Source organism: Excalfactoria chinensis, chromosome 2 (genome assembly GCF_039878825.1).
Source record: "Excalfactoria chinensis isolate bCotChi1 chromosome 2, bCotChi1.hap2, whole genome shotgun sequence".
Classification (NCBI taxonomy): domain Eukaryota; kingdom Metazoa; phylum Chordata; class Aves; order Galliformes; family Phasianidae; genus Excalfactoria; species Excalfactoria chinensis.
The window spans coordinates 13,053,903-13,074,831 of record NC_092826.1 but is presented as its reverse complement, the minus strand read 5'-3'; the positions used below and the strand labels follow the sequence as shown (position 1 = coordinate 13,074,831).

At 40.6% G+C, this 20,929-nt stretch overlaps 1 protein-coding gene across 1 annotated transcript; it reads right to left on the bottom strand.

The window, feature by feature from the left end:
• Window positions 1-2,775: 2,775 nt before the first annotated feature.
• TNFRSF11B (TNF receptor superfamily member 11b) lies at window positions 2,776-20,632 on the bottom strand. Its single transcript, XM_072329265.1, has 5 exons — window positions 20,281-20,632; window positions 10,822-11,191; window positions 5,909-6,103; window positions 5,267-5,491; window positions 2,776-3,955 (listed from the first exon to the last, which is right to left on the bottom strand). The coding sequence occupies exons 1-5, from the start codon at window positions 20,308-20,310 to the stop codon at window positions 3,567-3,569; spliced, it is 1,209 nt and encodes a 402-aa protein (XP_072185366.1). The 5' UTR covers window positions 20,311-20,632; the 3' UTR covers window positions 2,776-3,566.
• Window positions 20,633-20,929: the final 297 nt, after the last annotated feature.

Here is a 20,929-nt window from a genome sequence, read left to right as displayed (position 1 = left end):
GCAGATGGATGTCTGAGGGTGATGAAGGGTGCTGGTTGGACTGATTTCATCACCGCAACCTGTCAAAGCCCTGGTACAAGTTGTATTCATGGTGTGTGTGAGTGCAAGTGCATGTGTGAGAGTGTGTGTGCAAAGTGTTTGGTTAGAGGTGCATGCACACCCCTAACCAATCTTTGGAGCCTTCATTATCTATCTCAACTTTTCAAGAGTTATCAGATATCAAGCACTATCTAAAATGTTCAGGCTAAGGCAGACGGTATTACTGATTGGCAATTTTTCAATGAGAGCATTCACAAGTGACAGTTGGGGACCAGGATTTTATTGTGCTCAGTGATGTGCACAGTGTAAAATATCAGATGATTAAAGAGCTCAGTATCTAGTTTGTTCTTTAATTTCTCGTCTACCTCAAAACATCTTGCATTTTCTGAGACACGGGAGTCTGCTTCACTGGAGGACAGTCTCAAAAAAAAAAAAAAAAAAGGAAAAAAAAAAAAGAAAGGCTCTGTTTTAAGACTTTTGTATTGCTTTTTAACATCCCCACTAGCTGGAGCTTGACCAAACATCTCCCTTCACCTGATCCTGGCCCAAAGTAAGGCTGAGAAGGGAACAGGCACAGCTACCCTGGTCAATGCACTTGGAGCACTGCATCCCTCCTCCGAACAACCCAAGCCTTATCTCTGGCTGATGTCGCATGCCCCCATCCCTCAAGTCTCCCTCCTTTCCCACCTCACACCTCCTCTTTCCTCCTGCAACCTTCCTTGAAAACAAACCACCCCCCAAACCCACATTTTTTTTCCAAGCAGCCTTCCCACTTCTGTTTGCCTCATCTCTCCCTCACTATCTCAGGTCTTGCTTTTGTTTGTCTTGGCTATTTTGGGCTGGAGGCTCTTTGGGGAAGGGAATACAGTTAAGGCATCGGCTGCACACCATGTGAAGTGCACGATTCCTTCCAGCTGAGCAAAGCTGAATTGATAAATGAGGCATAACTGGCTGAGAAGTCCCTACCTTGGTGTGGACATTTGGTTAGCTGAATTAAAAAGTATAATTCATCAAGAACGTACCTTTCTGTCTGGACAATAAATAAACAAATAAATAAATCTTATTTTACAAAGCACAGGTAATAGTTTAACACTGAAGTTTCAAAGGAAAACTAAATACAGGTGTACTGAAGTATTGCACAGGGTGGCTACAGCATGGCTTATTCATACTCAGTGTCTCTGAGCATCTTCTGCAGTACTGTTATTCATGAAGGTCCACAAACACTATGTTATTTATAATGAATTATACATAATTAGTTGCAATGCAGTAGCTTAAATGCATTCATTAAAAAAAAAAATAAAAATGTATCAAGTGTTGAGCAAGAAGCAACTGCATTGTCCACTGGCCTTTCAGCTCTGATAAATCAATTCCAAAGATATTTTTACCACATGGCTTCTTGAGACTGTAAGTACGCCGCCAAATGCTAAGTTCTTGTAATAGATAGATCTGACATAGAAAGGGTCAAGGTGGAAATGTTTCAGGAGGTGTGTAGCATTCCTCTCCTTTGTGCTGTAGCACCCTAATGGTGCTGGCAGCAGGATGAAGATTCTATTTTTAATACCTGCATCCCAAACTTCCACACCTGGCAGAAGCCTGGAAAAATCTGAGCTCTGTTTTCTAATTTGAGACTCTAACATTATCATCTTTCAACCTATTTAGCTCTACGTTTGTATCATTGTCTAACAGCTCCCGTTGTAAACACGTGTAACTGATTTCAAATGAACTAAGGCAAATGTAGGATATTTTTCTGTGCGTTCAACATTTTTCAGCTACACTGATAAATGAGATGCTAATATCTAGCATGTGAAATATAAAGAGGAGTCTATTGCTGAATACTTGCACTTGGATCCCAAAAGTGATGTGAAAATTCGGAGAAATATGAAACCCAAGTGTTTTTAGGCAATATATCTCATTTGCACTCTCAGTAAGAGAGCTCTTTTGATGAGAACCAATCACTTCTACCAAGATTCTCTTCCTCATTCTTTGCCTAAAATCCTATCATCTGCTGCATTGGAATATTTGTCACACAAGGTTAATGGCTTTTCCTTCCTTTACACGAGGGAAAGGAATATGTTGAATATCTAAGCTCCGTTCATGTAGATGGAAGAAAGAAACAGAGCAGTCTCTCCCTGCAGCCACCAAAGCCTTTGGCTTGCACTGTGAAAGATCAGAAGTCCTTAAAACTATTTGAGCTCTTAATAACAGCATTCATATTCTCTCTGCTCCCATTTTTAGTTGCCCATCTCTCTGCAGGTGCCTCATTCTGCAGCTGAGGGCAAAAGTAAGTGATTTTTTTTTATGTGACCTCTCTTTGCTCCCTTCCTTTAAACACAGTGGCAATATGTGAGGCTTACCAAGCTCAGCAGGGTCAGTGCATCATCTTTCCTCCATGAAATTACAAGCTGTGGTCAGGGCAAAGGTTGTGAGCTCTGCAAGAATGACGCCAGACCAAGAGTGATGCTGGGCCACGTAAGTCGACAACTATATAGAGATGTAACCGGTTGCATCGCGTCTGCCTGGGCCCTCTGAACCTGGATACTCTAATACTTTGTACATTCTTTTACACCTGTGCAGTAACCATGAAAATCCAGTGCTGGTCAATATTTACTTGGCTCACATATTAACTACTGGACCAGGCAGAGAGCAGTGGAGAGCCAAGCCCAAGATAAGCACTGAAATCTGCACGGAATGTCTTTGTCAGTAGTTCCTACTTCAGAGTCAGGAGTAAAACAGCAGTCAAAAAGCAATCTGAAAAATTTAATTGTTTTATAAAATAAGATTATGAAACTCTATGTAAAAATCCAGCTTCTTAAATACGATACATTCACTTCCTCACAGAATATTTAAATATTCAGGTCACTTATATTTTCACCACATTTGAGATAAAATCATTGGATAAATTAAAACATCCCTACCCAAAGATAAAACAAGTTATACAAATAAAACTAAGTAATAATACTTCTTTAAATACCAAATGTAAAGAAATAAAGATTTTTTTTTTTTAGAGCATGCTACAAAATTTTGCCAGAAAAATATATGGGATCATTTTTGTTTAACTAGAAAATATACAGTGTACTTTTCATTTCTCTCCCCCAAATTCAGTCTCATACAATTTCCATTTAACTTAATAAATATGTACAACAAAAATGTTTATATCTCAAAGAATATAAATAGCAAATACTGCATTAGAGCCTGGTCCGGCATTCTTTTCTCCTCTAGTGACTACAGTGGGACTTTTCAACTCTGAATGTGCGAAAATGCAGAATCAGGCTCTTAGTGTTATCAACAGGTTAATAGCTTTTACAAAAGTGATTAAGAACAACAACAACAACAACAAAAACCAACCAAGAGAACAAACAAACAACACAATAAAAAACCTCCAAGAACACTGCAGAAGACTTAGAGCTATTCCAGTCTGGCATTTCTATAAATAGAAAGAGATAATGTAGGGAAACAACGTTCCAGTTTAATTACTGCTGGCAGTAATTAGGGAAAAAGTGTCAGTGGAGAACGAAAAATAACTGGAATTAGACACATCTTACTTTCACTGATTTAAGTTGATCTCCTACCATTTCTAAAAAGAGTTTCTGGTATAATCTATACATTGTAAATCTGTGAAGAAACTTAATGACTTTCTTCAGACTTTGGATGATTCTTTTTGGAAAGTGGTACGTTTTCAAGTGCTTCAGTCCATACATTAAACCTTTAATGGTGTCCTGGTCTCCATTCTTTATTCTCCACAGATTGAGGAGCTTCAGAACTTGCTCTGCATGCTGACACAATTTCATTGAGCGCTCGATATCTTCTTTTCCCACTTTCTTGCCTGGCAGACTTGCCATCAGTGTGTTGAGATGTTCAAAGGTGAGATTTGGTTGGCCGAGATGCTTTAAGACAGTATTTTCACAAATATCAATGTCTGTAGAAAGCAAAAAGAGACATAAGTACAATTTGGATGGGGCCCTGGGCAGCCTGGTCTAGTATTAAATGTGGAGGTTGGTGGCCCTGCCTGCTGAAGGGGGATTGGAGTTTGGTGGAAGAGACCTTGAGGTCCCTTCCAACCCAAGACATTCTGTGATTCTATGATTCTACAATGCAGGAAAACTTTACAATGACCTGCACAAAAGCTTCCAAAATAACACAGCAAATATTCCTTCTCAATTTGTTTGTTTTTGTGTTTTTTAAAAAAATATATTTCAAGTAGTTCTTACAGCAATACTGGCTTTTCAAAGCTCCAATACTGAAAAGAACTGAAGAATTTCATGAACTTTGCAAATACAAACAGTCCCAAATTACACACATAGTTACTAGCAAGTATTTATTTCCATAAGCCTGTTTCATTTATCTTGTACAATGTTCTGTGTACATGGTAGGACTTCTAATATTTGGTTCCAGTGAATAAAAAATTTATTCTTCCTCAGAAGTATTTAGGCAAGCTTTGCTAAAATAGTCATTTTAGGTTTTGAAGCGTTCTAGACACTGTACAATCTGACATCGCCATAAATATTTAAAAGGAGCGGCAAAAACATTTCTGTAACATTTTTCTATCGTCTATTCCCAGTAGACAAAAGGTCATTCAAATGTGGTGGTTGTTGGTGGTGGCTTACATGAAAAGAGTTAGCCTGACTTTCATACAACCCCCATGTTAACATTGTGGTACTGCTTCAACTTTGACACCTGTCTTGGCAGATTCAGCACAAACAAAGCAGTCAGTTGGCATGACAAATAGGTCCCGGAAGGGAAAAAGAAGAGAAAGCATGTCTGTATGTTCTTTATTCCCATGTGTTCCCGTTCTGTGTATAGATGTCCAGGTTCAAGCTGTCAATCTCCATTTCATAATAAAACCAAACTGCACACTCAGCTGTACACATCCTACTCCAACCACTGCTGTATGTTGTGTAACAGTGGGAAATGCTTCCACCCTACCTAATAAAAATTCTTCCTATGCTGTACAGCCTCAAAAGAGAATATGGGCTGTGACACCACATGTATTCCCAAGGGCCTATGCATCTGTGAAGAAGTCAGTCCTTTGAGCTGATCAGGAAAGTTCCTGCTTTCCCTCAGCTCCAGTGTGCTTACTGCATCAATAAATTTCTGCCAAGCCCTGAGGGGCCTCCTCAGAGCATAACACATCACCAGGAGGGATTCGATCCCAAGCAATTTTTAAAATGCCAATAAGGTTTCTCACAGTATAAGTGCTAACAATATCCTTGAATAATCTTTTTGGTACCTTGAATAATCTTTTTGACCATATCTTGCTCCTTGTTTTGATGCTTCCATAATTTCAAAAGCTGGAAGGTCTGCTCTTGTGAACTGTGCCTTTGTTTAATCCGTTCGATATTTTCTGTGCTGATCTTTGTGCCAGGCAAACTGTCTGCGAGGGTGTTCAGCCAGTTGGGTGTGAAATGAGTAGGAACAGCAAACCTAAACATAGCCTCTTCACACAGGGTTACATCTGAAACAAAAAGAAAGAGCAAAATAGAATCACAGAATTGTTTGAGTTGGAAGGGACCCTTAAAGGTCATCTAGTCCAACTTTACTGCAATGAACAGGGACAACTACAGCTAGGTCAGGGTGCTGAGAGCAAAATAACATGTCCGTCAGTGTCAGCTCTGTTGCCCTGCGTGTCTTTGGACTACACAGCATGCAGCAAGGTTAATAAGGAAAAACAATTACAATTCACTGAAACTAGGAAGTGGTCTTTAGTGTTGCTATCTGTGCTTGAGTTCTGTGTAGACCGGCCTGAAAGAATTAAGACTCCAGCCACTACCAGATCAGGTAAAGGGCTAGTTATTTATATCATAAATGCTGATATATTCATATTGATGACAGTCAAAGGTGTGTTTTCAGAGTTTGTTAATATGATACACACCTATTCCACATTTCTGAGGTGATGTATCTGCATTTTCCTGACAGATGTTGTCACGAACTGCATTTCCTTTTAATGCTGTTTTGAAACCCAGAGCACTGCAGTTTGTGTGCTTCTGACAGGCTGCTTTGGATGACGTTTCATTGGAGAAAAATCCCTCTGGGCATCTTTTACAAACAGTGTCACTCTCAGGAGTACCTGTGGAAACAAGAAAACAATGCACTCAATTACATGCGAGCTCAAGAGGTAAAAACAAAAATGAAAATACACGTTCTTTCTAAATTTGCGGTCACTTCTGGTTTTCTTGTTGCTATGAAGGAATCGTATCGTGGGAAACAAACAAACAAACAAACAAACAACACTTTATGTTTTAAAAACAATTTTCAGATAATGATGTTCCCGCTGGAGTAACAGAATAAATAGAACTCTTAGACGTACTTGTTATCAACTCCTGCAAGGATCTTTAAGTCACTAATTACTTGAATCTATTCAGATATTATCTGATGTCTGACCTTCATCTTTCACCCCTACTAATACCATGTAAAATAATTGCACAAGACACTGATAAACTGTACTCCGTAACTTCTGCTGAGAACCTTACACAAATGGATTACTTCAACTCGTGCCAAAAATAACTCAACTGCATAACAACTAAAGACCCTCTGATAAGTACTGCCACTTCTGAAGTATCAAATTATACAGGGAAACATAATTCCACCAACATTTTGATTTTTTTCCTTGGCTTGAATAAAATATTAAAAGTACCATCCAAGACATGAAAAACATTTAATACACATACATATATATTTATATCGTGCTTTAGAAGACATATACCCTCAGCAAATTTGCTGATGACACCATGCTAAGTGGTGCAGTTGATATGACTGAAGGAAAGGATGCCATCTAGAGAAGGTCAAAAAGCAGACGTAATGAGGTTCAAAATGGCCAAGTGCAAGATGCTGCACTTTGAGTCAGGGATATATGTACAGACTGATGCAAAATCCTGGTGGGTGAAAAACTGAACATGGGCCAGCAGTGCGTGCTTGTAGTCCCAGGAGGCCAAAAGTATCCCAGGCTGCATCTGAAGAATGGTGACAGCAGGCACAGGGATTGTCCTCCCCTGCTCTGCCCTCATGCTGCCCCATCTGCAGTACTGTATCTAGATCTGGGGCCCCCAGCAAGGGAAGGATGTGGAGCTGTTGGGGCCAAAAGACAATCACTGAGCTGGAGCACCTCTCCTGCAAAGAGAGGTGGTTGAGACAGTTGGACTTCTTTAGCTGGGAGAAGGCTTTGGGGAGAACTCATTGTGGCTTTCCAATACTTAAAGGAGCTTATAGACAAGAGGCAAATGAAGTTTTTATTTGGGTAGATAGTGGTAGGAAAAGGAGAACAGTTTTAAACTAAAAGAGGGGAGATTCAGATTAAATGCCAGGAAAAAATTCTTGACTCAGAGGGTGGTGAGGTACTGACATGGGCTTCTCAGAGAAGCTGTGGGTGCCCCATCCCTGGAGACATTCAAAGTGAGGTCAGACAGGGCCCTGTGCAGCTTGAGCTGACTCAAAACATGAACTGGGTGGGCTTTGAGGTTCCTTGTAGCCCAAGCCATTCTATGATTCTATATTTCAGAATTGAATGCATGATAAAAGAATAGAACAATATTCCATCACTTCAATGCAGAAGAAATTAATGCATGTATTTTGAAACAAAACTTTCAGTCTAATATCACTGAAAATAATAGCACAAATAATTGCTTTATATTCACTCTTAATTCACAGTTATTCAGGCACAAGCAAGTGCATAAGCTCTACTACATAATATTGCATTACTTAACATGGACTTAAAATTATTTGCAAATAATTAGAAACCTTATTTGAATATGAAAGTGCCTCCATCTAGTGTATCTTGGTAGTATTTACGTGTGGATGCTTATTACAGCACTAGTTTTGAAGTAAGTTTTGTTTATTTGAGATATTTCCTCAGAGAAAAGAGTCATGAGTTTTCAGCTAGCAATGAAATAAAGAATAATATCTGCATACATCTGATCTGATGTAGACCTGTTGGAGTGCATTCAGAGGAGGGCAGCAAAAATGGTACAAGGGATGGAACACCTCTCATCCAAGGACAGTCTGAGAGAGCTGAGGCTGTTCAGCTTGGAGGAGAGAAGGCTGTGAGGTGAACTGAGAGCAGCCTTTTGGTATCTAAAGGAGATCTACAGGAAAGAAGGGGACAGACTCTTTAGCACGGTCTGCTGTGATAGAACAAAGAGAAATGGCTTCAAGCTTAAAGCGGGTAGATTTAGATTTAGGTTAGATATAAATTAGGAGTCTTTTACAGTGAGGGTGGTGAGGCACAGGTACAAGTTGCCCAGAGATGTGGTAGATATCCCATCCCTGGAGACTTTTAAGTTGAGGCTGGACAAGGCCCTGGGCTATCTGATCTAGCTGTGCATGTCCTTGTTCATTGCAGGGGAGCTGGACTAGATGGCCTTTAAAGGTCGTTTCCAACTCTGAGGATTGTATGATTCCAGGATCTAGCACTTCTTCCATCAGACACTAGGTGAAAACAAAGGGGACAGTTTTAGCTGCTGCACACCTGGAAATCAGAGGCCCTGGATACTGTCAACCCCCCGAACACTCAATTTTTGCAGCCAACACCAGAGGAGCTCAGTAAGGCTGCATGCACAGCTGCCGTGGCATTCACTTCCCCAACACCTGCTGCTGGAGGCTCCAGATGATACAAAACTCAAGCCAACAACCGCACCTGAGCAATCAGTAATTACTTTTTCTGAGAAGCCTGAACTTTTAGCAATTTTCCACCCTACAGACACTCTGTGTTTCACCAGAAAGGAAGAGGAAGAGAGGAGAGTCCCTGCAAACGTTAAGCTGGTCCGTTCAGAAGTTCCCCTGTAACCTTTCCAGCACAAGAGGGAAATAAACGGGCAATCTATCACTGAGCACAAAGTCATCCCCCAGCCTTGCCAGCTTCTTCACTCCTTATCTGGCTGCTCTTGTTCAGGGCCCCATCACAGCTGCCCTTCTGCCGCTCCCTCCAGGGTGACTGGAATCCCCCACTCCTGCAGGAAGCAGCAGCACAGCAGGGAGATAACAGCCTGGTAGAAGTCCTGATTCCCAGTGGATTGCTTTGGAAAGCCCTGCCACACACAGGGCTGACTGCAGCCGCAAGGAACAAAGCCTTAATGCACATGCAGAAATGGGGACTACCAAAGTATCTTCCCAATGTTGCTGCTGTCAGCAGGGCAACAGTCTGATTTCATTTCTAATTTGTTATGTTTTGAACTAGGCTCTGAACCACACCATCACCCTGTGCGGCAGCAGGAGTGTATTCTCTGTATTCATGTTTCCTTTCATCTGAATTTACATCAGTACAAAGTTCAGCAGTATCATGTAGCAGAAAGTGGGAAGAGAATGTGGTCCATGCTTACTAAATTCCTAGCCGATGCCTCATCTCAAAACCTGACTATTGACACAGGAGGACACAATTAATTTTTATAGTGTTTTCATTCCTTGTTTGAGGTTTGCTTAGGTTTAGCTTGTTCATTCTGATGGGCTTTTAGAAACCGACTTTCCAATAAATTACATAATTCAACAATTTATCTTATAAAGTTTGTTTCATTACAAACTGAGGGATTCTAATCTGTCCACTACGGTTTCACTGTGTTTGCAGGGTTGTCTCTCTTTGTCTCTTGGGTGGGCTTTTGGAAAGTTTTGTGTTCCCTTTTGACTTGCTGACAAAGTGCGATGGAACTTCATTAACCCAAGCCAGGAGATGTAAGGATCTAAGGTTGTAATATGGAAATGTGGTCGCTGCCAGTGGAACTACATAGAAATGCCTAACGGTGGCAAAAGCAGATGTGGGATGAAGTTAGAGAGCTCAGCCAGTTACTCAGGGAACAGTGATCAGTGACACTGCTCCTTACATCAGACTTGTTCTCCAGTGTAATGTTCATAACCAGAGAGGACTCCTGAGCTATCATTCAGCATGTCTCTGAATTTACAGTCTTTGTGTTTCTCACTTTGTAACGTAACAACTAGGGCAGTCATTCTGTAGTGCTGGAGACTGGCTGCCTACAGGTTTTTATAGGAGATGCTTTGATTTTTCCTTATTACCTTCTTCAGTGCTCATCTCTGGGCAGTTACCAGTCTCCAGTATAATGACAGTATACAACTCTTTCGTGCTGTATTAAATATTGGAGCCAAACTGGGCCGTGACACTTGCCAAATGATAAATAATGTATTTTGTTTAGAGAGAAGAGCTTATTACTGGTTTAACAATTCATGCTGTCTCAAATGAAGAATACACTCCATTGGAAAGCGCTGCTTCACCCTCTATCCCCACCAGACATACCGCACAGTGCCAGTCTGCTTGACGAAAAAAGGTTGTTTGTATGATAATTGTAACAGTTTCCCTAAGAGTTCCACTTAGGATGCTGGTAATTAATTATTATCATATATTGCTGTGCTGCTAGAGCTATATTAATATTGTTATAATTATACAGTTGGTGTCAAACACTTAGTGGTCCTGGCGTTTGTTAAGATACGCAGTTGCTTGAAACAGCAGATTTCACAATGAAAAACATTATTATTTATCACACACACAAATACTACATTACAGATAATGTTCCTTTAAAAGAGGCAATCCATCATGTTTCTCATTAGAGCGCAATTTGCTACATTTGCTGCTGCCATTAAGTTAGAGAAGCGGGGTATTCCACTGAGAAACATTCCTTTGGCTACAGTTCAAATGAGGCAGCCTAGGAGAGGGTTCAATTGCCTTTACAATTTACTGTCCTGTAACTTCATCTGGACAAGCCTGTTTCCTAATCCTGTAAGCACCGTGAGCTCCAACATATTACAGAGCACTAATTAACTCCATGATTCCCGACAAGTAGCACGTACCTGGCTGTGCAACGCCAAACCCAGGAGGGCACTCCGTGTGCTTCAAGCAAAACTCCAGCTCCAAGTAGCGGCCTTCAATGCACTCGCAGACACGGTCTTGCGTGCTCGTGCACTCCTGCTTGACGTACTGTAGCTCTTTGCAAACAGCACTGCAGTACTGGCACTCATCGTTGCTGTTCCAGTCTTCGGCGTAGTACTCATCTGGGCATGGGGCACACACTGTTGGGCTGTTAGCCGTACAGTGCTGCTTTACATAGCTCCCAGGAGGGCACTGGTTGCACAGAACCTGACGAGATGTCCCCGGGTCATAATGAAGATACTTGGGGGGAGAGATGTCCTGGATGCTCCACTTGACAGAGATGTCCAAGAGCTAGCCACAGGAAAAGAAAACATTGCTTGCTTCAGTTCGGTGAGCACCACAGCCATATACAAACTTTCACTTTGATGAGTTTATGAGCCTAACCATGTCACTATCTTCAAAAATACATTTATGTTAAACCAGCTGCTGGGTCTCTCCCACGTCTATGGGAAAAATTTAAGATCTTACTGAGCCATTCCTCTCTCACTTATATCCTTTTAATATCACTGGGTGGGATGAAAAAATGACCTTTTGCCTCTTGGCACCTGCAGACTTGGCCTGTCAGCTCCATTAGCACCACATTCCTTGCACAGCAAGGTCGGGATTATGCACTCCGGTGTTCTTGAGTATCAGTCACTCCAAACACAAAAGAATCTGAGCAAACAAATCTGACACATACTGCTCCAGTAGCACAAATACCTTTAAAAGGTGGTACCTGGCTAGAACAATAAGTAACTTTATTTGACTTCCATTTAATCTTGAACTGAAATGTGGCAGCTCTGGGGGCACAACATGACAGTCCCTGTCAGTAGGTTGAGGTAGCTTCATACAAAGGCAGAGAATGCTATGCTTCATTAAAGGCATAGTAAGGACTTATTCATACAAACTGGAACAGGTCTGGCTAATGCTCCCACTTCCTATCTAAAAGCACAGGCAGGAAATGCTCAACACCACTCAAGCATTCAGTCCAGCTCTGGCCAAAAGCCCTTCTGCTTCCTCCAAGTCCGTTTTGCTGGTGCAATTCAGGACCTAATGGTCTGAGGTGTCCTCCCTTCTGTATCACACCACTTTGCCCTTGTCGCTAAAGTTTTGGTTACGCAATCCCACCAGCGTAAGTAAAAGGTCTCTCTTGTTTACTTCCCTTAGCACAGCCCTAAAGGGTCTTCCAGGAGCTTGCCCTTCACACTGAGAACCCTGACATACTTCTTGGTTCCCTTTAAAAACTCGTATGCTTTAGAATCATGCAGCAAACTAGCTCCGAATAAAAACACTTTCCTAGGTATCTGTTCAAATTAAAGATCAAGCTTTGATGGTTTTTACTGCTATTTTTGGCCTAGTGAGTTAACATAGAGTCGCAAATTCAATTTCAAGAACCTATTTTCCTCTTTTCCAATGCAGAATCTTCAAAATGTAGTGGAACTGACTCTTCCTATTCATTCAGATTCTAAATTTCCTAAAGGTGCTTCAAGTAAGGCCCTCATTTCTGCCACAGAACAGCACTCCTTACACAACATTCTTATCAAGGCTGGAAAGGACAGTGACTTGCACTAACAAGAGTCACTGAGTTTGCACCAAGTAACACTAGGGGCCTAAACTAGGAGTTTAAAATATTCATAACTGCATTCTTCTGCTGTCTTCAAATCCACTTGTTACACAGCTGTACCTACATGGGCTAAACAATGAAATGTACATAGCACAGATTTTCCCCACCGCCTCTGGCCGCTCTTGACTAAGCCCAGTAACTTATCTCTTCTATTTGTTGGTTTTTCCTTTACACTTGTAGAATCCACTTCTGACACTTTCAATGTACAGCCTCTTTCATTGTAAGAAATTCCTTACTGCTCACTGAAGTTTACTGATTATCTATAGCTCATTTTTCTTAAATGACTGGATCTGTTTCATGCTATCTTGTTTAACAAGAGGGTGCAGCACATTTTTTGAATGTGAATGGCTTTCCATCTATGAAAAATGCACCACCCTTGGTAAATCTACGTCTATTACACTAGTAATAAGGAAGTCTTGATAAACACATCAATTGTTGATGCGAATAGCCAGCTTTAATTCAATGGCTTTTATTCCATAGTGGATACTACAGCATCCCACAGAGTCCAAGGCACTCCGTTTGCAGAACACAATCATCTTCAATATGAAGCAGAACTGCCACAAAAACAAGAATAAACCCATATTTTGTGCAGATATGCATGGAAAGCCAAGACAGTACCAAACACAGATGAAGATCTGACACTGTGAAAATGATCAGGGACAGCAACCAGAAAAGCAAGTCATGCCTCTTCTGCTTTTGCTCACACATTTTCAGGCACTGAATGGTTAGATGGACCATTTCAGTGATGATCAACTGCCTCTGTAACAGGCAGGAGTAGGAATAACAACAACATGTCTATTTTTCTTACTTGGCAATTTACACGGGAAATCACAGATAAGAGGCAAGTGAGAGGATTAGCTACAGAGGATGCTTCCTAGGTTAAAAGACTTCAATTTCATTACTCAAGATGTAAAAGCGTGGTGTTTTTTGGGGAGAAAATGTTGGTACTCCCTTCCTGAAGAGCCCACTGCCATGTGAAGCAAGTCAATTCAACAGAGCTGCAGAGAAGAACTGATTCAAGTTTTCATTATAGTATCATTTAGTAAAAAAAATTATTTCACTTTAAAGGTCTGGACTGAGAGGAACAAGAACATACCTGAACAATGTGTAAGACTGTGCTAAGCATTATGCTGGAAATACATATAGCTGCCAAGCTAAATACTATTAATCTAAATGAGTGTAACAAATAAACATGCTAATAGGATTAATATATCAGTGCCAGCGAGACTATCAGTCTTTGCATTTCATTTTTTTCTTTGCATTTTTAATAGAAAAGCACATTGCACTTGTCTTTCCAGAAACACAAATTATATAGCTGCAATAATCTGCCAATCACAGGCTGAACCACATGTATGCAGAAACTCTTTTATTTCATAAATAATTTTGGCTGAAGATCTTTCAGTCAGACCAAAGCTATAAATGTAATTAGTATCTCAGTATTTTACCAAGACATCTCATACATCATTTTCAACAGAGAGCTGTATTACACACCACTGCTATCATTTGATGTTTGCAATCACATCTGTATAGCGACCCACGTATTTCACTGCCACAAGACACAGCAAGCAGCTGGGTGCAAAATTCAGCAGGACAGAGTAAAAGAGAAACATTCAAATAAACACAAACATCACCTCTTAATCAAGAAATCCCAAATTGCATGAGTCTGAAAGACTGTTTTGGAAAAATATCACTGTATTTCCACCTTTCTCTTGCATCTCCTCCATGCATCAACCCTTAATGTAGGCAGCATATGGGGCATTTTAGGGATTTTTCTTGATTATTTTTTTTCTCAGACCCACAAAGCCATTTGTATGTTACTAAGTGCATCCTGAGACTCCAGTCCCAAATATCATCCTTCCTCACAGAACTGCTATAGATCCCTTGAAAAAGCTTAGATAATAGAAGATTGTCTTCTATTCAGACAGAGAGCAGCTAACATGTGACCATTATGGGTTTCAATATACAGCCTGAAAATCAGAAGTTATCCTTGAACCTAAACCAAGCATCAAAATGAAGGCAAGCTATTTCTCAGAAGTTTTGCAAAAAGGTAGGGGAGGTGGTGGAAGGTAATTAAGTAGGATTTTTTACACTTTTACTGCAGCGATGTGGCACAAACAGAACAAAAAGCTTCCTGTCCCTCAGCTCATGGAGTAAGTCAGAGGGGAACTTCGCTAAATTGTCCAGTCCCCTAGTGTAAGACATGCTAAAGAACATCCCCCCAGTTGTGCTTGCATTAACAAGCTGAGTCGCCTGTTATAGCAGATTTGTGGTGCAGAGCAGATGGTGCTGAACACCTGACATCCACATGAAGCACGATTCAGTGGGGGTTGTTTGGGACTAACTTTAGGCTGCTACCATGCAGTTACAGTGCATCTGGTGTGTCTCCAGAGTCCATCTCTCTGGATTTACTTTCATCAATCCAGGTTATTTTTGCAAATCCACCTTGTGCACTCTAAGTCTGCTGTGCTGTGCAAACTAAAATACAGCAAATAAGGATGATCAGGAGAGGCCATTCAGACACATGTTCCTGGACCAAATTAAAATGCTAATGAAATGTATTTATGTCATTCCTGCCGCTTCTCCTCCTAAGCCATGCTAAGACCAAGTTGGTAGCAAATCCTCAGTCATGTAAAGCCTCTGATTGAACTAGACGTTCATACATAAAGGCACACTAAGAATTAAACTCCCAAATCTCTGCTGTAAAGAAACAGCACTGCTGGAGCACGTGTAAATGTGGTGATCAGAACTGTTAATCTTCCCAAGAGCTGCAATGAAAGCAAGACTTCTCCTAAAATCATGCTGTCACTGGCATGTTTGCACTAGTTGGAGAAAAAGGCACGTTCCAGCTTGAAAGAAGTGAGAAACTGGAAGTCTGGCCTCAGTTTACCTTTTAAACTCTTAAGAAACTGAAGCTGGATTCCATCAAAGTTGTACATGGCTAGAATTATGGATTTGTCATTCAATACATTGCATAAAATTCTGTTTATTCTTGTTTAGGAGAGGTTAATACAGATAAGAAGAAATGTCAGGAGAGATGAAATGGAGAGCATTGCCATTAAGAAGTTAACTGTTCAATAGTTTGACAAGTTAGAACTGTACCTATAGATTCAATACAGACAGTGAACACAGGGCAAGAGAAGAATTTTCTCAGTTAAAGGATAATGTTGCCAAGTGAAAAGGGGATTCTCTTGTCAGAGGAAATCCAGGAACAGCCTTTTACCAAGAAGCAGGTGCAAGAAACCCAAGTAGTTTAAGTATAGCTCTTGATGCATTTCTGAAAGCTGCTTGGTTTCCTGAAAGAGCTGAGGGATGGATGTAATAGACACAGCCTCTTTCAATTCTAAAACATAAGCATATCCTTTCTATCCCAACATTCAGTACCTTTTTCATCTCAACAAATTAACTGTTAGACTGATTCAGAACGTCCTGAATTGCAAAGGATTTTCCTGTGCTGGAGAAACGCAAGGTTCAGTTTAAGAAAACAATCCCCAGCTTGTTCACTTATTTTATTCTGCTAATAGGAAGTGCAAACAGTAATAAATTATTGCTAAAACAACAGGAAAAGATCTAGTATCATTGACTACATCTATCAACCTATTGGGAGAAGTTCATCTCAGCTGGGCACCATGAGGTGCCCTGAAAAGGCCTGAAAAACCCAGTCCTCCATCAGTTATCTCCATGAGGCAAATCTTGATCACCTCTTAGGATGGCCATCCTCATGTGAGCAGTTGGGATGAATTGTAAATACACTGTAAAACACAATCCTGATTAAATCAGTGTCATGCAAGCATATGCTTAGACAACTGAAGGCAGGACTTGCTGATAACTACCTTGGAGTATTTAGCTTAGAGGATGATATCAAAATTGGACTCATGTTTTAAAACATTCTAATAGCTCTGGGTTTATGTATTGATATTTAATAATAATGTTTTAGCCAAAATGAGTTACTTAAGGCTAAACGATATTTCTTTCATTCTGTCACTCCATACATCAGGCCTAAAGCAATATTTTTCCATACTATCTTTAGTCAGCATACGCAAAACAGTCAATGCTCACATGAAAGGCCTGTGCGGTCCATTTATTTGGGCCCTTCGAAGATGCTTTTGAAAGAGAAATAATGCGATTGTAAAAGGGCATGAAAACAGTACACACCCTTTTCTTTCATCTTTAAATGTAAGGCAAAAAGCCGCTTGTCTTTTCTTGTTGAATTAAAATGAACTGGAATACAAAGCCCATAAAGCAATAATCTTTTGAGCATCATCCCCTTAAATCACTGCTTTGTGAAGGAAAAGAAAGTGGTTTTTCAACATATGAAAATATTATTATATAGCTTGGTGTTGTGGTTTGGGGTTGTAGACCAAAGGAGAATGTTTAATTTTCTGAGAAAGATGAATCTGTTTCTGTTTTGCATTCCACAAGTATTCTGAAACATACTTTCCAGCTTGATAAATAATTGTTCAAGGCATTTGTCAGACTGCTCCTAGTGTTTGCACTGGGTTGAAAGTAAAACCTTACAGTTCTCCTACTTTGGTCTTTACACAAGGTATTGTCACAAAGCGAGGGCAGGAGGCCCTCTGTCCTTAGGTAGAATGCCCCATGCACAGACCCCAGGGAAATCCTACTGACAAAATATGGCACTGAATGGCATTAAAGAGGTTTACCTAACCAATAACTTATAGAATTATAGGATCATTAAGACTGGAAAAGACCTCTGCAGATTCAGTACAAGCCACTTTGTGTTGGGTCTGATCTGTGGCCATCTACTGCAAATAGCCACTGTAACTTCTATTTATTTATTTATTTATTTATTTATTTTTCTTCTAGGGAAAAAAGAGCCTGCTGGGAGATATTTCCTCCTCATCACTCCTCTGTTTTGGGTGGGGACCATGCAATCACTAAGTGTAAATTACTTGGGGTGACAGACATGTATAACTGTTTAGCTCATAGATAACAGACTCTCTTAGCACAGCCCAGGGGAAATATTTTTCAGCAGAAAACAGTTTAGCACCAGGTACACAACAATAGCTAAAAGAGAGTTATTTTTGCTGGTTTCAGATCTGCTTATAAAGCTGTTCCACCCTTCTGCCAGCTGTTTCAAAGCAATCCGTTCACTTTGCATGTTACAGGACTTACTTTTGAATAGAAAATGCTTTGCAGATTGGTGGCCACTGTTTTATTTAAGAAATGCAGCTAGTGACTCTTTTGAGCCATCTGTATTAAAAGCTGTGGATATCAACCACTGTCAGCATTTCTTTCTCTCATCTGGGAACGTTAGCAGTGACGCACAGTTAGTTGTCACTCACAGAGCAATTTTGGGGTCGAAACAATTGTTTCAGTTAGAAAACAGTTTTCATCGGAAAATGACATTCAACTGAACTGCGTGCCTTCATTTATGAGTTTCACTTCCCTTGAAGACTGTGTTGGAAGAAAGTAGGAGAGACCAGCCAGCTACTCACTGAAATATGCATCTTAACCATAAATCCTATTTTTGAACATAATTCATTGGAATGACATCAAGAGTTGGAGCTATCCCAAACTTAGATGATGCCGACATGCCTAACAGGCTGCATTTAACAGAATTATGTGCAAACAGGTGTTTTTCCTTCAGGAAGACCATCAGCGTAATAAATCTAGTATGAAAGTTAACTACCACAGGAGCAAAGTTAGATTAGATAAGTGTGTCTAATTTAAGTTCTGACAACTTTTAAAATTATTCTGGTAACTTTGGTGCTTTATTTTTAACCAACACACGTGCAGGCAGACAGACAGAAAGAAAGAAGGAAAGTCAGACAGAAAGATAACTCCTACCCTCGCGGGCTGCAAAGCCACTGCTGCCTACACACAGCAAACCCAACAGGCAGGCCAGAAAAAGCATGTCACATGCACCCAGAGATCCAAAATAGAGAAAGGTCACGTTTAAGGGTCAAGATAGTTACGTGACAAGTAACAAGATCCAGCTCTGGGGAGTTTCTTTCAATTCAGCCTATTTCATAAGGCTTGTGTGTTTGAAAGCACTTTTAGTGTTCCGACAAACAACACATACATGCATGCATTACCACAGCAGGTCTCCTTGCTGAAACCTTCAGCAAAGAGGCCAAGGCTGAAAGTACATCGTGTCCAAACTGTCCTTTTCAGTGATGGTGACTCCAAAACCAAAGTGTGTAAACCAAACACACACAACTTTGAACTGCTGCTGTGCCTCCTACGAGTGTTCTTACACAACAAGTACTCAAACTATCCTCAGAGCTACAGAACATCCGACAGCACTTAAACTTCACAATAACATGAAACAAATTGCTTTTAAATAGAAAGGGGAAAAAAAAGAGTTGAATGATGAAGTTCTCTGATATGCGCTCCTGTCACTGGGATACATTTCAGCACAGAGACTCCGCTGCCAAAGGCTATGCTGAACGTCACCAAAAACTATGACTTTAAGAAAGAACATGAACAGGCACATTACATTTAAGGAGAACCAAAATGCTGATGTGAGTACTTTATGACAACCACAGATAAGAAGCTGAAATTTCCAAACTAGATTTCTGTGCTTCCTCACAGACAAGGAAGGCACAATATTACGCCTTAGATGAAAAAAGTTGTCCTGCATTTCAGCTTGCCAACCACAAGCCTGACAATTTTTGCTTCTCTTGCACCATTAATTACTTTGGTTTGTTTCTCAAAAAGCTCTTTCAGAAAGTCCTACAGAAAGTAATAAACACGCATTACTCATCAGATCCTGGAAATCTTGGTGCATTTATAAAGAGCTTTCAGAATAACTGGAACTCAGTTCTGATGTTCTACCACAACATTAATGTCCCTGTACCCTCCAAAAGAAACGAGAAACAAGTTATTGTGCAGACACAACGTCCTACTCTGAACAGTACTTTTAAAATGTTTTTATTTAAATGCTTTCTTATCCAAAAGTTGAGTAGTCTCCAAGCAGATGCTACACAGTATCTGGCTGTATGCAGGTTTTAATTAAACTGGCATCATATAAAATTCCACACAGCTAAACAGATTAAATGGTCTTTTGAAAGATTTATTGCACTGCTAACATCTCCAAATTTGCAGCTGGAAGTATCTTTGTAAATCACCAAGTAAACAAAAACTTATTTAATAAGGGGCTTTACCTGATTTAATAACATACTTTTTTTTTACTTTATTTTTATTTTTCTGTAAAAGCTACAGACACAGCTCCCAATTCATCATTTTCTTACACATGAAGCTGAATTTTCTTAGCCAAAATAAGCACACAAGCTTTTTTTTTCTGGAGTCCACACTGGTTTTTCAGGGAAAGGAAGCCAACCCAGTATGTGAGACACTGCCTTGTGTCACTGCAGGAACGATTACACAGACAGGCAGGAATGGACCTTCTGTAAATCAAATATAAACGTCCCAGCCTGCTGTTTCTAAAACTCATTCTTACATACAGTATTTTATATTAGAACAGCACAATGAAGGCTTGGAAAAGGTGAGAGGAAAATAAGAAAGGAGGCAAAACAAAAGTAAATCATGCCACTACCTTAAGAAAGGGATCAAAATCTCTGCTTTCTTCCTGACGCGAGACATGTCCATCTCACTCCAAACCTCATCAGGAAAGCCCAGTGTGATCAAACAAAAAGAGTTCAGCAGGAAAATGGAGAAAAGGCAAAAGAAAAACAAACAAAATACAAAGCAAAACAACAGCAAAAATACAATAGAAAAGCCCCGTGTCTTTTCAGCCTCATCTCTGAAGCTGCAATCCATCTCAAGCCCTATCTACCTCTCTGAAGGGACTTACCACAAGCGTGCAGCACAGGAACTTGTTCATTGTGGTTGGTGGAAGAAACCTCAGCGCGCTGGGAAAGCAGGCAGAGCTAGCCAGCGCTCCAGCCTCCTAGCAGCCTGCTGACATCCCCCAACATTAAAGACACGGTATATATATAGTCCCGGTGTAACAGGAAGCTTTGGCTCAGCTTTGATCACTCATTCCCTACTATGACCAAACTTTTCTCTCTCTCTCCCTTTTTTTTTTTTTTTTTTTTTTTTTTTTTTTTTTTTTTTTAAGGAACCTGTAAAATCTGATGATTTAATGGAACTCTTTGAGCGCTGTAACCACAGACTGGAAAATGCAGGAGGGAGTGTCAGGGGCTGGCCAGGGGAGGGTTTAATTGGGCTCTGTCTGTCTGTCTGTCTTTCCCCCCCCCCCTCCTCTCCCCTACGCAGCTGGCTTAGTGGGGAGACACGCTTCCAGGACGACGTCTCAGCAGTCAGGCTTATAGGGGACATGTTTAGAAATCACTGCCAGCGGGTGAGCTGCAGGCCCCACGGCCCCACAGACAGCCCCCACAGAGAGCCTGGAGCTCACCCAGGGCTGCCATTCACCACCAAGCCCACAGGCTCCTTTCTGCCTGGTTGCCCAGGGATTTCCAGGAGCAGGGCTGGCTGGG

Coding starts and splice junctions, on each gene's coding strand:
- TNFRSF11B (XM_072329265.1), bottom strand. CDS start 20,310: ATGAACAAGTTCCTGTGCTGCACGCTTGTG. Junction 11,192..20,280: donor TCCTGTGCTGCACGCTTGTG/GTAAGTCCCTTC, acceptor TCCTGTGGCTAG/CTCTTGGACATCTCTGTCAA. Junction 6,104..10,821: donor GTTTGGCGTTGCACAGCCAG/GTACGTGCTACT, acceptor TTGTTTCCACAG/GTACTCCTGAGAGTGACACT.